Source organism: Mustela nivalis (genome assembly GCF_964662115.1).
Source record: "Mustela nivalis genome assembly, chromosome: 11".
Taxonomy (NCBI): domain Eukaryota; kingdom Metazoa; phylum Chordata; class Mammalia; order Carnivora; family Mustelidae; genus Mustela; species Mustela nivalis.
Genome location: NC_139030.1, coordinates 42,334,385 through 42,353,504, shown reverse-complemented (window position 1 = coordinate 42,353,504; position 19,120 = coordinate 42,334,385). Strand labels below are relative to the sequence as shown.

Here is a 19,120-nt window from a genome sequence, read left to right as displayed (position 1 = left end):
TAAGTCAGTTGCCAGACTGAAATCCTTTGATGAAGTTTGCTGCTCAAGTTTCTTGTCCTAGCCTGTGAGAAAAGCAGATGAGGTCTGCCAGCACATTTACTTTTGCCTGTGTTTGGCCTCAGGGGTGTGTTTCTATTTTCAATATACTTAAACCCAGTTTATGATGCAACCTGTTGATTGGGTCTGATATGGTCTGGTTACAACCTCTTAAATCCATTCTTACTTACACAGTTCCATCACATCTTGTGTACCTCGTTGTATCCACAGTACACCTGGGAAAGTACTCTTTAAAAATTGAAGTTTTGTCACTCTAAAGCTGTAAAATAAGAGAGGATGGGGTTCTAAAGCCTAAGAACACAATGGAAAGAGTTCTGTTCTGGAATTTTGAGTGTGTTCCATTTTCCTCTAACAACTACAAGTCATTTTCCCTATTTGGAACCCATTTCTTTTGTAAAATGAAAATCTCTAAGGTCCCTTCTAACTTGGTGATTCTGATTAAGTCTGGATATTTTTGCTGAATACTACCCTAGAAATGATGATTATATCACTAATTTACTTTTTAATTCATCCTTTATTAGCCAGACACTGTGCTGAGATTTAACCCTAGACAAGAGGTAAAGATTGTTATAAAAATCCTGTGAGGTGAGTGGTATTATCCTTTTTTTTTTTCCCCTTACTGGTGAAATAACAGGTTTAATGAGGCTGGGTAACATCAACTGTTCATAAGTAACTAGCTGTGAGTCTAACTAAATCCAGCGCCTCTGCTGGCTGCTTCACTGCTCTAGGCTGTTTGTACTCCGTATCTATGACATATCCAGAATTTCTATTTTCAATAGAAAATATAATATTTTCAATTTCTGCTTTTAAAGTAGATTGTATATATATTCTACATATAGACTATATAAATAGTCATTGCTCTCTGCAGGAGGACGTAAGTAAGGAAATGGTCTCTCCTAGCTACAAAGTGAAGGCCACTGTCTTCATGACTACACACCATAGAAAATACCAGGATATCTTTTGTCTCAGATACTGTTTTGCTCTGTAAATGTTTAATCCACAAAGTCCTGTATTGGAAACTTTATAGATTTAATATGAAACTTATAAAGGAAGTGCTGTGTTTGATGGCCTTAATAAATTTGCATTTTTAGAGCTTTAATGCTATTTTCCTTTGAGCTGCACTTAAAAATGTAAGAATAGCTGTTTCTATAAGTTCTATACCTTCCTATAAAGAGACTAGAAATTGAAAGAACTGTTAAGATTAAGGAAATGTTTTATTATAATCTAGAGCCCATCTATGGAAAGTCACAATTGCTTAAAACTGCCAATTTAAGAATTCAAGTTGCTGCTGAAGGATTTGAGCTACATTTGGATACTACAAAAGTTGCATGTATTTTATAGATAGAATGAAAGTAGAAGTCTAGAATCTGGTGGATACAGTCATTCTGCTTCTGTGGTTGGACAGCCAAGAACCCAGAGTTACTGGCTCTTCACAAAATGTTCTGTTTAATACTCTGGGTACAGCTCAATAAGTGAATACAAAAAAGCCCAAATGTCACTTTAGTCCCAGAGACAAGACAAAGGATAAGAGGCAGTTAGTGAACAGTAGATTGTGAGCTGCAAGTCACACCGTTGCTAGGAATTAGTGTGTCAGAGAATACCATCAAGAAACCACAATCTTTAAGGTATTTCTAGATCTAGACCTATAGCCATTAAGAAAAAGACTAAGGAACCTAAGACAAAAACTTATATTCAAAATGCTGGCATTCACTTGAGATGAAACGTTTCGCTTTGGTGATGTTATCCTTTTAAAATTAGGTACTTTAAGTAGCTATACCCTACTTAACTGGACAGACATCCAGCACTGCTAACCTTTCGTATTCCAGTGTGGAAATAGGCCCAAGCCAAGATTCATTTACCCTTTCTTACCTCACATTTTCTAGTAAGTTTATTTATCTGGGCATCAATCCCATAGCCCTCCACAAACAAATTGTTAGAATCTGGGGCCGAACCTATCACTGGCAGTTCTATATGGATTTGATCTGAGGAGCTCCTCTGAGGTTTGGGAGGCCATACCTCTGTATTCCTGTCTCACTCTGCAGAGAGAGAGTGTGATCATCTCCTATGATTTCATTGCCCGGTGACCGCCCTCTATCCCCACAGTTCTCCTAGTTCCTGGCTTCTTATAAGTAGATCAGAGGTCATCACTATGCATCTGACCTCACAGATGGAGTTAGTGTGAATATCCGTGCCACAGCTGAGGCCAGATTCAAAGAAGGCTGTCAGGAGGAATTGGAATCCTTTGGCAGGCAGTCATGTCACTGATCAAGGGAATCTGCTGGCTGTTCTGCATGGAAAGATCAAGTTCTTATTTATGCCTGAGAAAATGAAAATAACTACTTGGGTACAAACAGGTTTATATTCTGAATATGTGGAGATGGGGGGTTGACTAGGATTATAAAATACTGGATTTAATCTTTGATTCCTGTAAAATATACCATGCAGACATGATGAAGAAAAAGGAGTAAATGCTTTAGAAGTATACAGAAATCCTTTTGTCAAGAAACGTGATTTTAACAATTATATCTCTCTGATACAAAGAGTTTGAGAGGCAGGGTGGGAGGTTTGGGGAGCAGGGAAGGAAAAAATGAAACAAGATGGGATCGGGAGGGAGACAAACCAGAAGGGACTCTTAATCTCACAAAACAAACAGGGTTGCTGGGGGGTGGGAGGGTAGGGAGAGGGTGGTTGGGTTATGGACATTGGGGAGGGCATGTGCTGTGGTGAGTGCTGTGAAATGTGTAAACCTGGCGATTCACAGACCTGTACCCATGGGGCAAATAATACATTATATGTTGATAAAAATAATGAAATTAAAAAAATGCTTTTGGCACTTAATAATGTTGTAAGAGCATAGAACAAAACTTTTCATCAGAGCTTTAGGGATGAAAGCCTTCAGTTAAATGGCAAAATACAGCCATTGTGAAGCCATTTGTTAGTGTCATAGTATCAATAAGCAGAGCTAAGTACTTCCAAGGTAAATTTAAAAGAAATATATCCCCAGGCACCTGGGTGGCTCAGTTGGTAAATGTCTGCCTTCAGCTCAGGTCATGATTCCAGAGTCCTGGGATTCAGTCCCACATTGGGCTCCTTACTCAGCCAGGAGTCTGCTTCTCCCTCTGCCTGTGGCTTCCCCTGCTTGTGCACATGCTCTCTCTCTCTCTGACAAAATAAAATCTTTAAAAAAAATACACACACACACACACACACACACACACATCTCCTAAAAATAAAGGGCAGTAACGTCTGAAGAGTTAGGAATGTCCTCAGTCTCCTCTAACATTCGGAAGACAGTGCAGCTTCCGTAGGTGTGGTTCAAGAGTCTTTGCTGTTTCCAGGCAGCAGTCTGTCAATCTGAGGGGTGCCTCTCCAGAGAGCCTGGGTAAGGAAGAGGACAAATGCCGTGATTGACCTTTATTCCTTTACGCAGAGGTAGGAGCAGTCAGGATTTCCTGATTCATTACTAACCAGGAAATCCCAGCTGCCCAGTGGCAAGGGGTTAAAACTGTTCTGAAAAGCTTTTTATGTTCTGGAAAGCTAAATTACACATACATGCAAACCACAAACACACAGCACCTGGGTAAATAAAATGTGACTGAATAAAGGCCAGGCTATTTGCAAAAGGGAATCTGGAAAACATGTGCTTTTGGGTGGTTAGCATTACTTACACCTTATTTTTTTTTAAAGAAAAAAAAATAGAAGAAAGCTGCAAAAACATCAGAATTTTAACATGGCTATTGAAAATAAGATTTCAGTTCATTTACTTTCCTAATCTTAAGGGGCTATGGAGATTGAGAGGCACATAGGGCTACTGCACAAAGCAGCAGCAATACTTTTAGTATAAAAGTTGTTAAATGAAGACCATTTCCCAGAGATAGAATTGTGCTGTGGGATGCACTGAAGTCACTAAACATTGTCTTCCAAACATGGGATCAAACATCTATGGTAAATGATATTATACATAATTATAATTAAGATTAAAAATGCTTATAAATTTAAAACCATTGGACTTTATGGTAGGCCAAATTTTCTAACAGATCTAATAGAATTTGAGCACCTAGGAAGTCATGCTGCAAAGGGTTTATGCTGCACATAAGGGATTTCTCCTGGAAGAAAAAAAAATCGTCATTTCATTAATGCAGGGATTCACTATTACTTGAAAGCTATCAGATTGAACCATGAGAAACTGCTAGTTTTGTAGGTCAATAACTTTGAAGAACAGCAATTTCATGTAATTCAACCTAATACTTTCTTTTCTGAACCAGGTCAACTTGGGGTTGACAGTTACATTTATGGATAAAAGGTAGGTAAACAAATAGTAAAGCTCATATATGGTTCATAAAATAAAATGCCTAGGCAGAATGAGTAGAGTTCTCCTTGGGAACGTTGTGGGTATGCAGCTGGCATTATGAATCTACCAGATAAGGTTTCAGAACTTTTCATCGTGATAGAGGTAGGAAAGTAGTTGGGTGGGGTCACGGGAATGGTGTAGATTTTTCCTTACCAGAGAGGCTACAACACAGAAACAACTCCAGCATCAACCTATCCTCAGTAGGTAGGAATTAAAAATAAGTTTTTAGGGGGCACCTGGGTGGCACAGTGGGTTAAGCCTCTGCCTTTGGCTCAGGTCATGATCTCAGGGTCCTGGCCCCATGTCGGGTTCTCTGGTCATCAGGGAGCCTGCTGTCCCCCACCCCCCCCACCCCCCACTGCCTGCCTCTCTGGCTACTTGTGATCTGTCTGTCAAATAAATAAAATAAATGAGAGCAGAGTTATGAAAAAGAGTAACAGTGTATCTTGTTCATATGTACATATTATTAACAAATGGAACAAAAGATAACTATGTAAAGTTGTTTTTTTAGCAATTGTTTATTGTCTTTATACTATAGCACCATAATTTTGTTAAGGGCACAAGATTTCCCACTGAATCTTGTCCATTAAGAAAACAAGAACTTTTATCACCTAAGGAATTTTGGTTACAGAAAGTGTTAAATCTATATTGAAAAACCCTGCCAAAACATCTTAAACTCTATGCAACATGTGTGCATTTTAAATTAATATGAGGGTAACTTGTGAGAATAGAACACACAATCCCTAAAACTTAATACTAAAAGCCTAGAAATCCTCTATGTTAACTACTTTGTTCTGGGCTTGATCATGCCAAGATAGTGCTGGAAATTGTAATCCCTGTACAGGGGACACTCTAAATACAGCCAAGCACAACTGATAAAAAAGGAGGGGGAACATGGGCACTACAAGTTCCAATAAGCACAGAGTACCAATTCAGTTTTAAATTGTTCATGTATCTTTCTAGGTTAAAGTTAAAAGAAGTAAAAAAGTTAAAGTAAAAATAATAATTTTTCATGTATCTTTCTAGTTCAAAGTTAAAATAAGCTTAATCTAATCTGATTTTCAAATGTACAAAGTTTAACATGTGACAAATGTAAAGATGATGATAGCTAAATATAGATACAACTATAAAATACAGATATAGAAAACTATTATTATAAAGACATTATCAGACATAACTATATATTCCATCCTATAATCTCATAAATCAAAGCTTTTAACTGTCTGGATTCATATGTGACTGTATTCTTTCCACTATGCATTCTTTCTTCTTCCAGGGGTTGTTCAATAACAGCAGGTATGTTCCTGCCATAAAGTTCACAGTGTTGTAGAAACTGGACACATTCTTGAATAACACTGTCACGAAGCATGATCGTATGTTTTGACATGTTTTCTAACAAGGAGAGGAAGCATCTTTTAGCATAATACCAGGTATCAGTTCCCAGTTTCTTATGATAAGGTTCCAGGCTTTTGATAACCCGAGAAATACCAAAGTCGTAATTTCCTTTGGCACAGTAGAGCGTCCCTATCACCAAATTCACAATGCAGAGGTGGTAGATTTTCTTATCTGGGTCATCATAGGACAGCTGCTCTTCCTCCTTCTCGATCTTCCTCATCAACTCCTCGGCTTCTTCATTCTGACTTGTCATAATGTATGAAACACACAGGTTAGCCAGCACAATAGCACTGACATTCAGGATGTTGTCATAGTGCTTCTTGACGATGGGTTCATAGAAACCGATAGCTTCTTTGTATTTGTTTTCCTGCATGAACAGGACATGAGCCACGTTCAGCTTCCACACATCATGGTCATTACAGAATTCCACAGACTTGCGGAAGATCTTTTCCACCATTGCATAATTCTCAAGGTTCCAGTAGATCTTTGCCTGGGCCATCAACACGGGAATGTACTTCTCCAGAGTGTCATCGTACTCATTCACTGCCTTTTTGACAGCTTCATCATCTCTATTGTGTCTTGCTTCCTGTACTTGTATGGTGAGTCTCCGGAGCTGTTCAGTCAGCATCCCTGCCAGCCCGTCCAGCTTAATGAAAGCCTCTTCTGGGGCTGTCTGGCAAGTGATCATGGCGTCCAGGAAGTCATAGAGATAGGGTGTGAGCAGCCTGTAGGTCAAATGGGCATTCTCCGCCAGGACATCGGCTGCCAGGTCAAAATACTCGTACTTACAGTAGAGCAGCAGCAGGTTGCCAAAGGTCTCCGGGGGGAAGGGGTTCTGCTGGAGCAAAAACTGCAGCTTTTCAAACCCCTCGGTAGGCCTGGCATCCATGTTCATGAGCGCCTGGTTGTGCAGGGTCACGGGGTCTAACTCTTCTTCTGCCCTAGGTGGCATGTCCGTGAGGGCTTCCTGGGCCGCCTCATAGTTTCGCAGTTGGTACTCGATGGCGGCCTTGAGGTTGAAGGCTTCCACCAGGGCAGTCTGGTGAAGGACTAACGTGTTGCCAACACTTCGCACGTCGATGCCCTCCGTGGTCATGCCCACGCCTAGCTCCGGGTGCTGGCGGATGCCACGCTCAATGATGTCGGCGATGTACTTGAGCGCCGGGGCGTAGTGCCGGCTGCTGTAATAGGCCAAAGCCAGGTTGTAGGAGAGGTCAGGCCGGTAGCCCGAAGCCTGCAGGGCCGCGAGGAACTTGGCGCACGCGGCTTCGTACTGTCCCTCCTTGTAGAGCAAACAACCCAGGTTGACCTGGCCGTCCAGTTCGTTCTCGCCCCCACTGTCGTCGCCCCCTTCCCCACTCAGCAGCTGCTCCACCAGGCTCTTGGCCCCGGGCAGGTCGCCCTCGCTGTACTTGATGGCGGCCTGCAGGCGGAGGACCCGGCCGTGGTAGGCGGGATTGTCCAGCAGGAGGAAGGCCACCCGCGTGGCCTCTGGGTAGAGGCAGGCCTTGTACAGGGCCTGGGCCTGGTACAGGCGGTACTGCTCCAGCTCGGGGTGCAGCTGGCCCAGCTGCTCATAGCACTCGGCGGCCAGCGCGAACTCCTGCAGGCGGTAGTAGCAGTAGCCCAGCAGCGACAGGCCGGCGCGGCTCCTCGGGCACCGCTGGAGCTCGCCGCCCAGCAGCTGCACGGCCTCGGCGTAGCGGGAGTCGCGGATGAGGCGGTACACGACCGCGGTGAACTCCCCATCGGGGATGTGCGCGCCGCTGAGCCCGGCCATAACCGCCGCCGCGGTGGTGCGTGCTCGTTACCACGGCAACGAGCCCGCCGGAAGCGGAAGATACAAAGAAGAGTTAGGGTTTTTTTCTTTTTGTGATTTTTTTTTTTTTTTTTTTTTTTGGTCTATTCCCAATGATGTTACATTGCAGGGGAAGACCAGACTAGGGTTAGAAAGGAGTCACGAATTTGAGTATTTCATGTCTGGGCTCTCACCAAGCCTCCAGACTGTGAGCGGCGTTACCAAAGAAGAAACTGCTCTGGTTAGTTCAGAGACCGAGACTCCACTTCCCGTCATGCTCTGGTTCAATCGCGCCGCTGCCGAGGTCGTGACCGCGTTGCATGCTGGGAGGCGTAGTCTCCGCCAGGTGGACGCGCAGTCTTCAGGCGGTGAGGTTTTTCTGACTTTTTTCGTTAGCGTTTACACTTGGCGCTATCCTCTGCCTTGAACCTTCACATTTCACTACCATAGAAAGACGGTGGAGAAAATCTATGACCTGGTCTTTTCCAAGGTGGGATGACAATAAAAGCACGACCAAGTTTCTCTGCACTAACTCTTCTAATTCTCCAAACCTACTTAATTTGTGTGTGTGTGTGTGTGTGTGTGTGTGTGTGTGAGAGAGAGAGAGAGAGAGAGAGAGAGAGGCTGATTCATGTACTTGTCAGGCTTTAATGTTTTTGGATATCGTTGATAAAGATTGGATTTTATTTCAGTTAAAATAAAAAGAAAATTTCCCACACTTCAGGTTTTTTTTTTTTTTTTTTTTTTTTTTTACCTCGGATTCCTAGTTTGAAGATCTCTGGAAATTTGTTCCAGTACAAAAAAATCCTGGAGTTTATTTTGTTCTTTTGTCATGTATTTGGAATAGATGCTCTAGATTCCATATTACTACCTCTGGGCTATATCTGTGTAAATACTTTTGAATTTAATATTGTCCCTCATGGGACAGTGGAAAACTAGGAACATAATTGTCTTATATAATTATAATGGATCACTAATAAAAAACATACCCATAGTTTATATTGATGTGGAGACTAAAATTTGTGAGAGATGAATATAATTTTTCAATCAGAAATTAGAGACAAAGGTAGACAAAACAGCAAAAGACACAACTGGCTTACCCCAGTGAGGTAGCAACAGTTCTTAAGATAATAAAATTAGCTATAATTTATGGAGTGCCTGGGTGGCTCAGTCAGTTGAGTGTCTGGCTCTTAATTTTGGCTCAGATCATGATCTCAGGGTTGTGGGCTCGAGCCACATGTTGGGCTCCACACTGGTTGTGGAGCCTGTTTAAGATTCTCCTCTCCCGCTGTGTGTGTATGTCCCTCTCTAAAGGGGGAAAAAAATAGCTGTAAGATATGAATATCATATGCAATGCCTCTGGGGTAATGGGGTTTTCTTTCATAGTCTGACACAGTCTTTCAGATTTCCATTGGCTTCACTACAATCCAAGCTAAACATAGTCCAGGTAAAACCATGTCTTTGCTATGTAATTAAAGACTTCAGTGCAAATCCCTTACCCGCCTCAGTAGCATTGTAGCCTATAAGTTCTATAAATTCGTTTTGGAACCAATATCAGCTGTGTGGCAGGGCACTGTATTAAACTGTTTATATAGATTATCTCTAAGCTTAATAATCACCTTGTATTCTGCTTATTAGAGAGAGAGAGAAAAAAAAAGAACAGCTGAGCCATGATATCCAAAAGCTTAGTTATTAGGAAAGTGAGACTATTGAATTAATTCAATGTATGTATTACCTAAGAGCTCAGTTTTGAGGGAATACTAGTGTCTTGGTTTTTTGCTTGTTATTTTCCCCATTAAAACAACCACCTTGGTTTGGGCAGTAAAATTGGAGCTTTCTGGCCTGAGTTGCAGCTGTTAGCAGATGTAAGGAAGTGATTGTTGGGTGGCAGTGTTGTTCCTAGTCACCTGTTACAACTAAAAAGAGATTTCAGTTAGGCATCTGGATTCTATACTGTCAAGCAACTGATTCATGTACTTGACCATTCTTTTCCCTTGCTGAGAAATTTGCCAAACTTGTGTTCTTCTAGATGGAACTAGACAAAGAGCCTTTCACTGCATGAATACTGGCAAAAGGAGAAACTGCACCCATTTCAGAGGAATTGGGGGGGTCTCTGGGCCACTCAAGATTCCCTGAAAAAGCACCTGAGAAGATCTCTATATAACCCTACTCAAAAGCTGCTTTCGACCCAGTCTCTGGCTGCAGCCTTTTCTGGTCTTCAACCAAAGGAGGTACATGGTTTGAGGGATGCTAGCTAGTGTGGCTGAATAATCAGGAAATAGGGTGTCTTCTCCTTTATGGCTGCCTGACTGACACTTAACTCTTGAAAAAAAAAATTATCCAAAAGGCTCAATATTTTGAAATCTTAATGTATTTTAAGTTCTTAAGTATGAAGCTATTACCTTTGGTAATTTGCTATTAAATCAAGGTAAAATGACAGAACATAGAAATGGGAAATTGCCTTTTATATCTTTTCATGTGTTTCAGAGTTGTATCATGAGAACATTCACCTTCAAATGGCTTCTTGGAAATGTATGAAAAATGGACCATCTTTTCTCCCCCAAATTTCTCTGATCTCTTTAGGCATCAGTTGGGGTCCCCTCTTTGTGTTGCTACCTTTCTGTGGGTGAGGCAGCTGATGGGGGCAGGAGGGAGGCTGCTCTGTGTCTTTCTCCTTGTTTCCTGTGCTACTGTTCCTGAGGCCTGGCTTGCAAAAAGCAGGACATTCGGTTTAGACAGATGGAGGGAAGGGTCATTTTCAAAATGAAATGAGTGCACAAATCACACTGTGAAATTGGCACGACCATCACTGCTGCTGTGATAGACTGACTTTTATTTAGTCTCTGATAGGCAGTTGGGGAATACATTAGTTTGGGGGGGCAGTAGTGAAAGAAGGCCCTTTAATTAATGACAGAAATTCTGGAAAGCAATAAATGGGGTGGAATATTATAAAATGTCATAAAGGATCATTTTGTATCCAGCAAAATCTTGGAAAGCGGGAACATGTATCAGAAAGTAAGGGTATCGTAGCATTCCTAGCAATAAGAGAGCATTTGGCAGTTCCAATAAAATGATTCATTGCCTTATTGAAAGAAACTAGGCTCTGAGAAAATAAAGTTGGACTCAGGGTGGATTTTGCTGCATAGCAGAGGCATGTTGACCATATAGAAGAATTTCATTTAGGCAAAATGTATAGGAGCTAAAAGCACGATATTTGGCTCTTCCATGTGCTCATGTTTGTCCCTGCCAAAACATGAGATGATTAAATCCCATTGATACTCTATTTGGCATTCTCTTATAAAGCTAATTGGAAATGACTGTTTCTTATTTAACTTGTAAAAATAACCACTTCTTTTTAGTAAACATTGTTATTTTATGAGTATTTCAACCTCAGCTATGATTAAACATTTTCCTTGATAAAGGAAGACCTTCTGCAAAACCATTTGCCAAGTTATTATTTCTGTTTCCCATCCAGTCCGGGCCATTTTCTGCAGGACAGCCAGATTGATTCCTCTGGAGTCCAGCTTGATATTTTGTCCCTGTGTGTCTGTTGATGATGATAGAACTGACCCGCTTTCCACCACCTCTCACCTCTCACCCATAAACGGGGAAGAAAAGAATAAATTAGTACCAAAGTTGTAATGCAGTTCATCGACCTTTAGGAGCATCTGTTCAATCTTTTAAGACTCTTGGAAAAGATTGTGTGCTGAAGCCACACTTGGGAACATTTAGGCTCAGATGATGAGAAAGTTAACCTCACTGAGACTTAATCTTTTTCCTCTGGTAGTTCCGTTCTATTAATATTTTATATCATAATATGTTTCCTTCTTCATATATCTTGCTTTTGATCAAATAATTTCTGTTTTGAGGTTTATGATGTTATCATCCAAACTAATTTATTAGGGAGATCACAAAACATGGTTTAGAAAAAGGAATTAGCAGAGTAGCCATAATGGTGGTACTACCCTTGAAAAATTTATTCCCTAGTGTTGGAGTGCGCTGTGGAATGCATTGATGGGACTGGTACCCAAATCACTTCATTTGAGCATTTTTTCACATTTCTAAGAGGCAAGAAATGATTTGTAGTATCACTTCTTTCTCCCAAGATTGCTACCCTTCATAGTCAGATATGGCCTATGCTTATTCTCATTTCTGTAGTTTAGCCATGGAAATAATAAATTGGGTGGGAAAGGTCTGTGAAGTCCATGGTAGAAGATGCTATTCTTTTTTTTTTTTAATATTTTATTTATTTATTTGAGAGAGAGAGAGAGAGCACACACACAGAAGGAGAGGGAGAAACAGATTCTTCCCAGAGCAGTGGGACTCTATCCCAGGACCCTGAGATCATGACCTCACCCAAAGGCAAACACTTAACTGACTGAACAACCTAGGCGCCCCAGAAGATGCTATTCTTTTCTTTTTTTTTTAAGATTTTATTTATTTATTTGACAGAGATCACAAGTAGGCAGAGAGGCAGACTCCCTGCTGAGCTGAGAGCCCATGACCCTGGGATCATGACCTGAGCTGAAGGCAGAGGCTTAACCCACTGAGCCACTCAGGCGCCCCCAGAAGATGCTATTTTTATTAAAGAAAGTTGTCATCAGCTTTTGAGTGCATTTTCTGGCTTACAAGAGTAGAGAGCCATCCATGATGGCTTTGACAACCAGCCATCTAATTGTCTCAAAAGTATTGTAGTATTTTTTAGGCTTTCTCTGTAGAGAGTTATGGAACACACTCCCAGGGCCTGTGCTGGTGGACCATGGAACCCAACTCAGAAACCAAGCCTCTCCAAGCCTCCTGGTGCTGTACTCCCCGAATCCAGTGAATAAAGTTCTCACAATCTGCCTTTGAAATATATCAGCTCTGTATACTTCTTTCCGAATTCTGCTACTGCTCCTCTGCTTTCTGCCACCATCTCTCTCCCGGATCTTCGATAAGTCTCCTAAATGGCTTCCCTTCATCTCTTCCTGGGATCTTTACAAAGACTCAGGGCACTTTTCCTCCCTTCTTTGTTTAGGGTTTTACTCTGCAGAACCTTCTTGTGCAAAACAAGACTCCCAGTGGCTTTGCTTCCTTAGTGAGAGTTTCCTTCTCACTAAGATGTGGTCATTCATTCTAATGATTCTTGCTGCCTGCATGTATGGGAATGTCTTTAGACTGAAAGTTCAAATGGTTTTGAAAGGGATGGTTGCTACTTAATGGTAGTAGAATTTGAGGATGATACAGAAACTTCAACTGATTTAGTCACTTTCTCCTATTGAATAATTTAATAACATTATTTTGTTTTATAAGCACATCAAGTGTTTGTTTGTTTGTTTGTTTGTTTGTTTTTTAACCTCTGGCTTTCTATGCATAGAGGGGTCCTTTCCCTTTTCTGTGTCTTTTAATCTTTAGAAATGGTTTTATATTCTCTGGCCTCTGCAAATGGAACCCTGCAGACCTTGCTTTCTATCTGTAAAGGACCTTTAAAAACAACAACAACAAAACAACAACAAAGAAATAAACAAAAACTTGATGAAGACATGAAAAGTTCCCCAGGTAGCAGTAACATTTTGAAAGAGACAGGCTAGTTCAGCATAAAACCGTATGAAGTCAAATCCCTGTCTTGTCATTGCCAACAATGTAGCCATGGAAAAGATTCTTAACCTTGCTGATTAACAGTTCCCTTATTAGTAATACAGGGATGAAAATAATTTCTTTGTTCAAGGTTATTCAAAGCATATGGCCCATAGTAGGTACTTAATATATTTTAACTATTTTTTATTACATAAATGGAGCTGTTGAGATTCCTTGGGAATTAGCATATTTTAGGCTTGAATAACTATAGGTCAAAACTAAGTTAACCATTTGGGTCCAGGAATAGATGTTCTCCTGATGTTTCAGATGCTGTATTCCTGAGTGCCTGATAAACTCCAGAAAGTGGAGGGGCAATGATCTGGTGTAAATTAGTGTTTTGACTAAAACTGCTTCTCCAGGAAATTAAAGCACAAAATTAAATAGTATATTTTGTTCATTCAATAAATTATTGTGGAGAATCCAGAGCCTTCAAGAAACTCATTGACCAGGGGAGATACTTTAAGTACATTGAAAATCCACAACCCAGGCAATATGTGTGGTACCTAATGAGTTGGCACAACATGACATAGAGCTTCAGAGTTTATAGTAAAAACAAACCAGCAATTTGGCTATGGTGGTGGTGTATAGCTCTATCATAGATACCTTGCCCTTTCCCCCCACCTTTTTACAAGATTTTATTTATTTGACAGAAAGAGAGACAGCCAGAGAGGGAACACAAGTAGGGGGAGAGCGAGAAGGAGAAGCAGGCTTCCCACTGATCGGGTAGCCCGATGTAGGGCTCAATCCCAGGACACTGGGATCATGACCTGAGCCAAAGGCGGACGCTTAACAACTGAGCCACCCAGGCGCCCCTACTCTACCCTTTTATAACAAATATTTTCCAAGGCCGCCTTTGTTGTTTTGAAATGAATTTTGTATATGATATATAACATCCTATACACATAATTTCTCTTCCTTTTTTCCTTCCCTTTTTTCTTCTTTTTAAAAAAGTCATAGGAGGTACATGAACTGATCAGTCATAATCCTTAATCACTGACATAATCTGCATTATTGGTCCATTCATGGTCCTCTTCTAGTCTTCTGTTTATTTGTTTAACTATTTTTAATGTAAAAACCACCAGTGATGGCACCATCCAACATAAAAAGTAGAACCTTTACCATAACCAACATCTGACTCTGGAGATGTTTCCCAAACCATGCTCTTATCTTTTTCATCCTGATTAACCAAAATCCTGAATCTCATGTTCGGTGTTGTCTTTCTTCCATTTTTTTAAAAAACTTAAACATTTTAAATTATATATTTGAGAGACAGAGAAGAGCATGAGTTGCGGGAGGAGCAGATGGAAACGGAAAGGGACAAACAGACTCCCCACGGAGTGAGGAGCCTGATGCAGGGCTTGATCTCAGAACCCTGAGATCATGACCTAAGCTGAAGTCAGTGCTTAACTGACTGAGCCACCCAGACACTCCATCTTGGTTCCATTTTTATACAGTTTCATTGAATCTATATGAGTTTCTTGAACATATTTTTATTTCAGTTGTTTTAACTTTATCAAAAGTATTCACATGTATCTCCTCTTGTAATGTTGTAATTCTGAGATTCATCCATATTTTTGCACATGTCTCTGCAGTACACTGGTTTTGACTACTCTGTTATATACCATTCAGTGAACATTCCAGGTTTACTTACTTACTGTCCTATTGATGGGCATTCAGATTGTGTCTCAATATTTGCTGTTTTGAGAAGTGATGCTGTGACATATTTGTATGTATTTGTACATACTCCTTGGTGTACAGGTCCAAGGCTTCTTTTGTATATATGCCTATAAGTGGGATTATTGTGTCATTAGACTATTTGGATGTTTAATGTCGTACATAACCCAAACTGTTTTCCATAATAGTTGGTCTAATTTACATCCCCACAGTAGCATATATGAGATTCTAGAAATCCACATTCTCTCTAATACTTCATCTTATCAAAATTCATATTTATTGGCCATATATATAGTTTCTCTTTTGAGAAAAGCCCAATCTTATATTTGTTCATTTTTCTATTAGCTTCTTAGTGTTTTTCTTATGATTTTTAGGAGCTCTTTGTATACTCTTTTCCTAATCTTTATCAGTAATGTGAATTGCAGGCTTCTTCTTCCAGTTAGTAACTTTTCACTTCCTTTAAGGTAAAGCACTCAAGTTTAATGTAGTTAAATTTATTAATCTTTTCTCTTATACTCAATGCTTTTTATATCTTGTTTTGAAAATTTCTTCATTTCACGGCTACATTGTACTCACATATATTTTTAAAAGTTTGTTTCTTCATTTAAATTTTTAATGCATTGGGAGTTGATTATTGTGTGTATTGTGAGGTAGAGATTCAATCTAATTTTCTTCCAAATGGATAAGCTTCTTTTCTTAGTTCCATTTGTTGAACAATCTCTCAGTGTACCTCAATTTGACATGGCTTTTCTGAAATATACAAGGTTTCATATGTATATAGACCTGTTTTAGAGCTCTCTATTCTATTCCATTGTCAGCTTATTAAGTTTGGGACCCACACAACATTGTCTTAATTTCTATAGCTCCATTATAAATCCAAATATGGTTGGGCAATACCCCACCTCTGTACTTTCCTTTTTCAGAAGTGAACTGTCAGGGCACCAGGGTGGTTCAGTTGGTTAAGCATCTTTCTAGGGCTCAGGTCATAATCTCAGGGTCCTGGGTTCGAGTCTCCATTGGGGTCCATGCTCTCAGGGGAGTCTGCTTCTCCTTCTCCCTCTGCCCTGCCGCTACTCATGCACATATGTGCTCTCTCTCAAATAGAGAAATAAAATCCAAATTAAATAAATAAATAAATAAATTGAAGCATTTTGGCTGCTCTTGGCCCTTTACTTTTCCTTATATACCTAATTTTTAAATTAATACATAAAATAATGCCCTTACTATAATATGAAGAAGAAATAAAGGGAAAATGTTTCTATAGAATAGTATGTCATTTAATACATATAAGTTCTAGGCAATACCAGAACAACAATCTTCTGAGATGTTCTTCTGACAATACCAGAAGAACATCCCCACAAATATTCAAAATGCCCCCTGAGAGTGGTGCAGCCCCTACTGAAAGCTGACAGGCTAGAGAAGTGGAGTGATGCCATCCAGGAGCCTTAGAGGATGGGTGGGATGTAAGCTTGCAGATAGGAGACAGAGAAAGAGGTCGTGTTTCACGGCAAAGGTAAAAAAGCACATTTTTTATAAAAAGGGATGTTTATAAAAAGTTCATCCTGATGAAGTTGGGAGTAAGTTGGAAAGATTTTTTGGAATGTTTTTTGTTTCTTTGGGAGTGGCTGACACAGACCAAAGTTAGTTAATACCTATATCACACCCCCTTAGCTGGTATGGTCCAACACGCAGCTGACCCATCTGCTTTCCTTTGGGCAAATCATCTAGAGACGAAATTAAGTTCTGAGAACATAAACCAATAAACCAAAGCAATAAATCCAGCTTTAATAAAAATGAAACAGGTTCCCCACATTTCACTTTAAGCTATAACTTTAAGTACATTTACCTTGTATTTTATTAAGCACCTTCGTAATAACCTTTTTTTTTTTTTTAATTGAGAAGTATTTCCTATTCTTTCACTCTCCCTCTGTGGATGGCTTAGATCTTTTTTAAAATAAGATTTGGACATTTTAAGAGCATGATTATTGATGCCTGATAAAACAAGGTAGTTGGAGAATGGGGAAAGGACCCCCAACTTGTTTATTTGATGACTAAGCTGGCCTCCTTAAGAACTGCAGTCTTCCTTAGGTAGGGGTCCCCAGGCTACATTTCGTTCTGTTTATCCTATAGGGAGGGAGTCAAAAGGGAGGCTGTTCACTTGCCTTTTTAGTATTAGTTTCTGTATAAGTTTAAGGGTCTAACTAGCAATTCCCTTTAAAGACAGAATAGCTAGTTTTTTTTCTAGACAATCAGCTAGTCAATGGCATTAGGATCTTCTTAAAGGTGTTGACGTTGCAAAGGTATATTCAAATTGTGTGTTTCATAGTGAAGGGCTTTCTTTGAGCCTGATTCTAAATAGAATAATAGAATAGAATAATAATAGTATTATTTAACCCAGACATTAACTGTACCAAATCACTTCTGTGACATTTAAAAGGGCTTTTTTAAAAAAGATTTTATTTATTTATTTGATAGAGATCACAAGTAGACAGAGATCACAAGTAGGCAGAGAGGCAGGCAGGAGGAAGCAGTCTCGCCGCTGAGCAGAGAGCCTAATGTGGGGCTCCATCCCAGGACCCTGAGATCATGACCTGAGCTGAAGGCAGAGGCTTAACCCACTGAGCCACCGGGGTGCTCCTAAAAAGTTTTTTTACTGCTAACATATTTCAGTATCCCCCTACTCCAGGATTGCCAGCTTTTGCAAATAAAACGGCAGGCAAGACATGTAGTATAAGGAGAAGTATATTTGGGACATATACTGAAAAGTCATCTGTTTATCTCAAATTCAAATCTAACTGGGCATTTCTGTATTTTATCTGGCTACCCCATCCCCAATGTATCATACTCAGATTTTTTACTTCCACTGAACTCGGACTTCTCTTAAATATTACTTTTCCTGGCATAGCCTTTATTTCTTACAACTATACAAATATGGGAGATGCTCATTTTCTTTACACTTTCCCATATACCACGCCCACAAGGCACTAAGTAGGAGTAACATTGGGGAGGGGGATGTATGTGAGAATAATTAGGTTAAAGAAAAGCAGTAAAACCCTATCTCTTATCCCAGGTACAGTATGTAGCTGTGTATAAAGAAAGAACTTCAGTTTATTTGGGTGCCTGTATATGTGACATATTTTGATATATTGAACTAATTAAAATTATCTTCAGTAATTCATACTGATCATCATTTTTAAATCTATAGCTTGTTTCATTGAATGAATTTAATTCAGCTCTTTTTGAAGATTTTATTTATTTATTTGAGAGAGAGAGAGCAGGGGAAGGGGCAGAGGGAGAAAATCTCCAGCAGACTCTGCGCTGAGCACAGAGTCTGTCACAGGGTTCAATCTCATGACCCTGAGATCAAGATCTCAGCCGAAATCCAGAGTCGACTGCTTAACTGACTAGGCCACCCAGGTGCCCCTAAGTCAGCTCCTTTTAATAAAAATCTGGTGTCCATGGCAGAATAAACAACTTTGTACTGAAAAGATTAGCTATCCCTATTATAAAAAGTCATATACTGCACTAGGGATTTCTCACTTACTTTCTCTTCTCTTGAGTTACAGACTCCGTGCTCTCTTCCTAGGCCATCCCTTCTCATCATCTTTTCTCATCTCTCCCAATGTCTCCCCTTTTTCAGGCCCCCTATTCCTCCAGCACTGCTCCTAGAAACTCAAAAATTCTTCTCACTTTGTAAGCCTTCTTGTCTCATTCAGCCTATCTCCTATGGACCATCTTGCTACAGCCAAAGTGTTATCCACATGTTTGGTAGGTATCATGTTTGGTAGGGAAAGTTATCCACGTGTTTGTTACACAAATACGAGTCTCCACCCGATGAATTCTGCTACTAGCCCTTGAAGCAATATTCCACTCTCTGTTCTGTTTCTAAAGGGGAGAGAAGAGAGGGTCAAAAATGACAGTTGGACTAGGAGGATAAAGAAAGGAAGGACCCTCAGTGGTCCTTTGGATTAAATTAGAAACCAGAAACTGATAGAGCTGCCCAAGAGGGACTTCACTGGGCCTGGATGGGACTCCTAATTCTAGGGTCTGAGGGAGCAGGACAGGAGGAGGGCTTAATTGACCTTCCTCGGCTTTCTTCTTCTGGTACTTGGAGCTTGGGAAATCTTGCTGGTACCTAGAGATAGATAACAGCATTCCTCTGATGGGCAGTATCCTCTTCAGGCTAGGTTATAGGCAGCTAAAGCAGGCACCACTACTGAAGAAGGATA

General features: G+C 40.2%; 1 protein-coding gene and 1 long non-coding RNA gene across 3 annotated transcripts in view; one reads left to right on the top strand and one right to left on the bottom strand.

Moving 5' to 3' along the window:
• Nucleotides 1–419: 419 nt before the first annotated feature.
• Nucleotides 420–19,120, top strand: part of LOC309843732 — a 44,587-nt gene continuing 25,886 nt past the window's right edge. For both annotated transcript variants that reach the window (XR_014300318.1, XR_014300319.1), the window contains exons 1-2: nucleotides 420–642; nucleotides 4,323–4,360. This is a non-coding gene — a long non-coding RNA (uncharacterized lncRNA). The remainder of the gene's footprint in view (nucleotides 643–4,322; nucleotides 4,361–19,120) is intronic.
• Nucleotides 4,908–7,842, bottom strand: IFT70B (intraflagellar transport 70B). Its single transcript, XM_082689399.1, has one exon. The coding sequence runs from the start codon at nucleotides 7,581–7,583 to the stop codon at nucleotides 5,586–5,588; it is 1,998 nt and encodes a 665-aa protein (XP_082545525.1). The 5' UTR covers nucleotides 7,584–7,842; the 3' UTR covers nucleotides 4,908–5,585.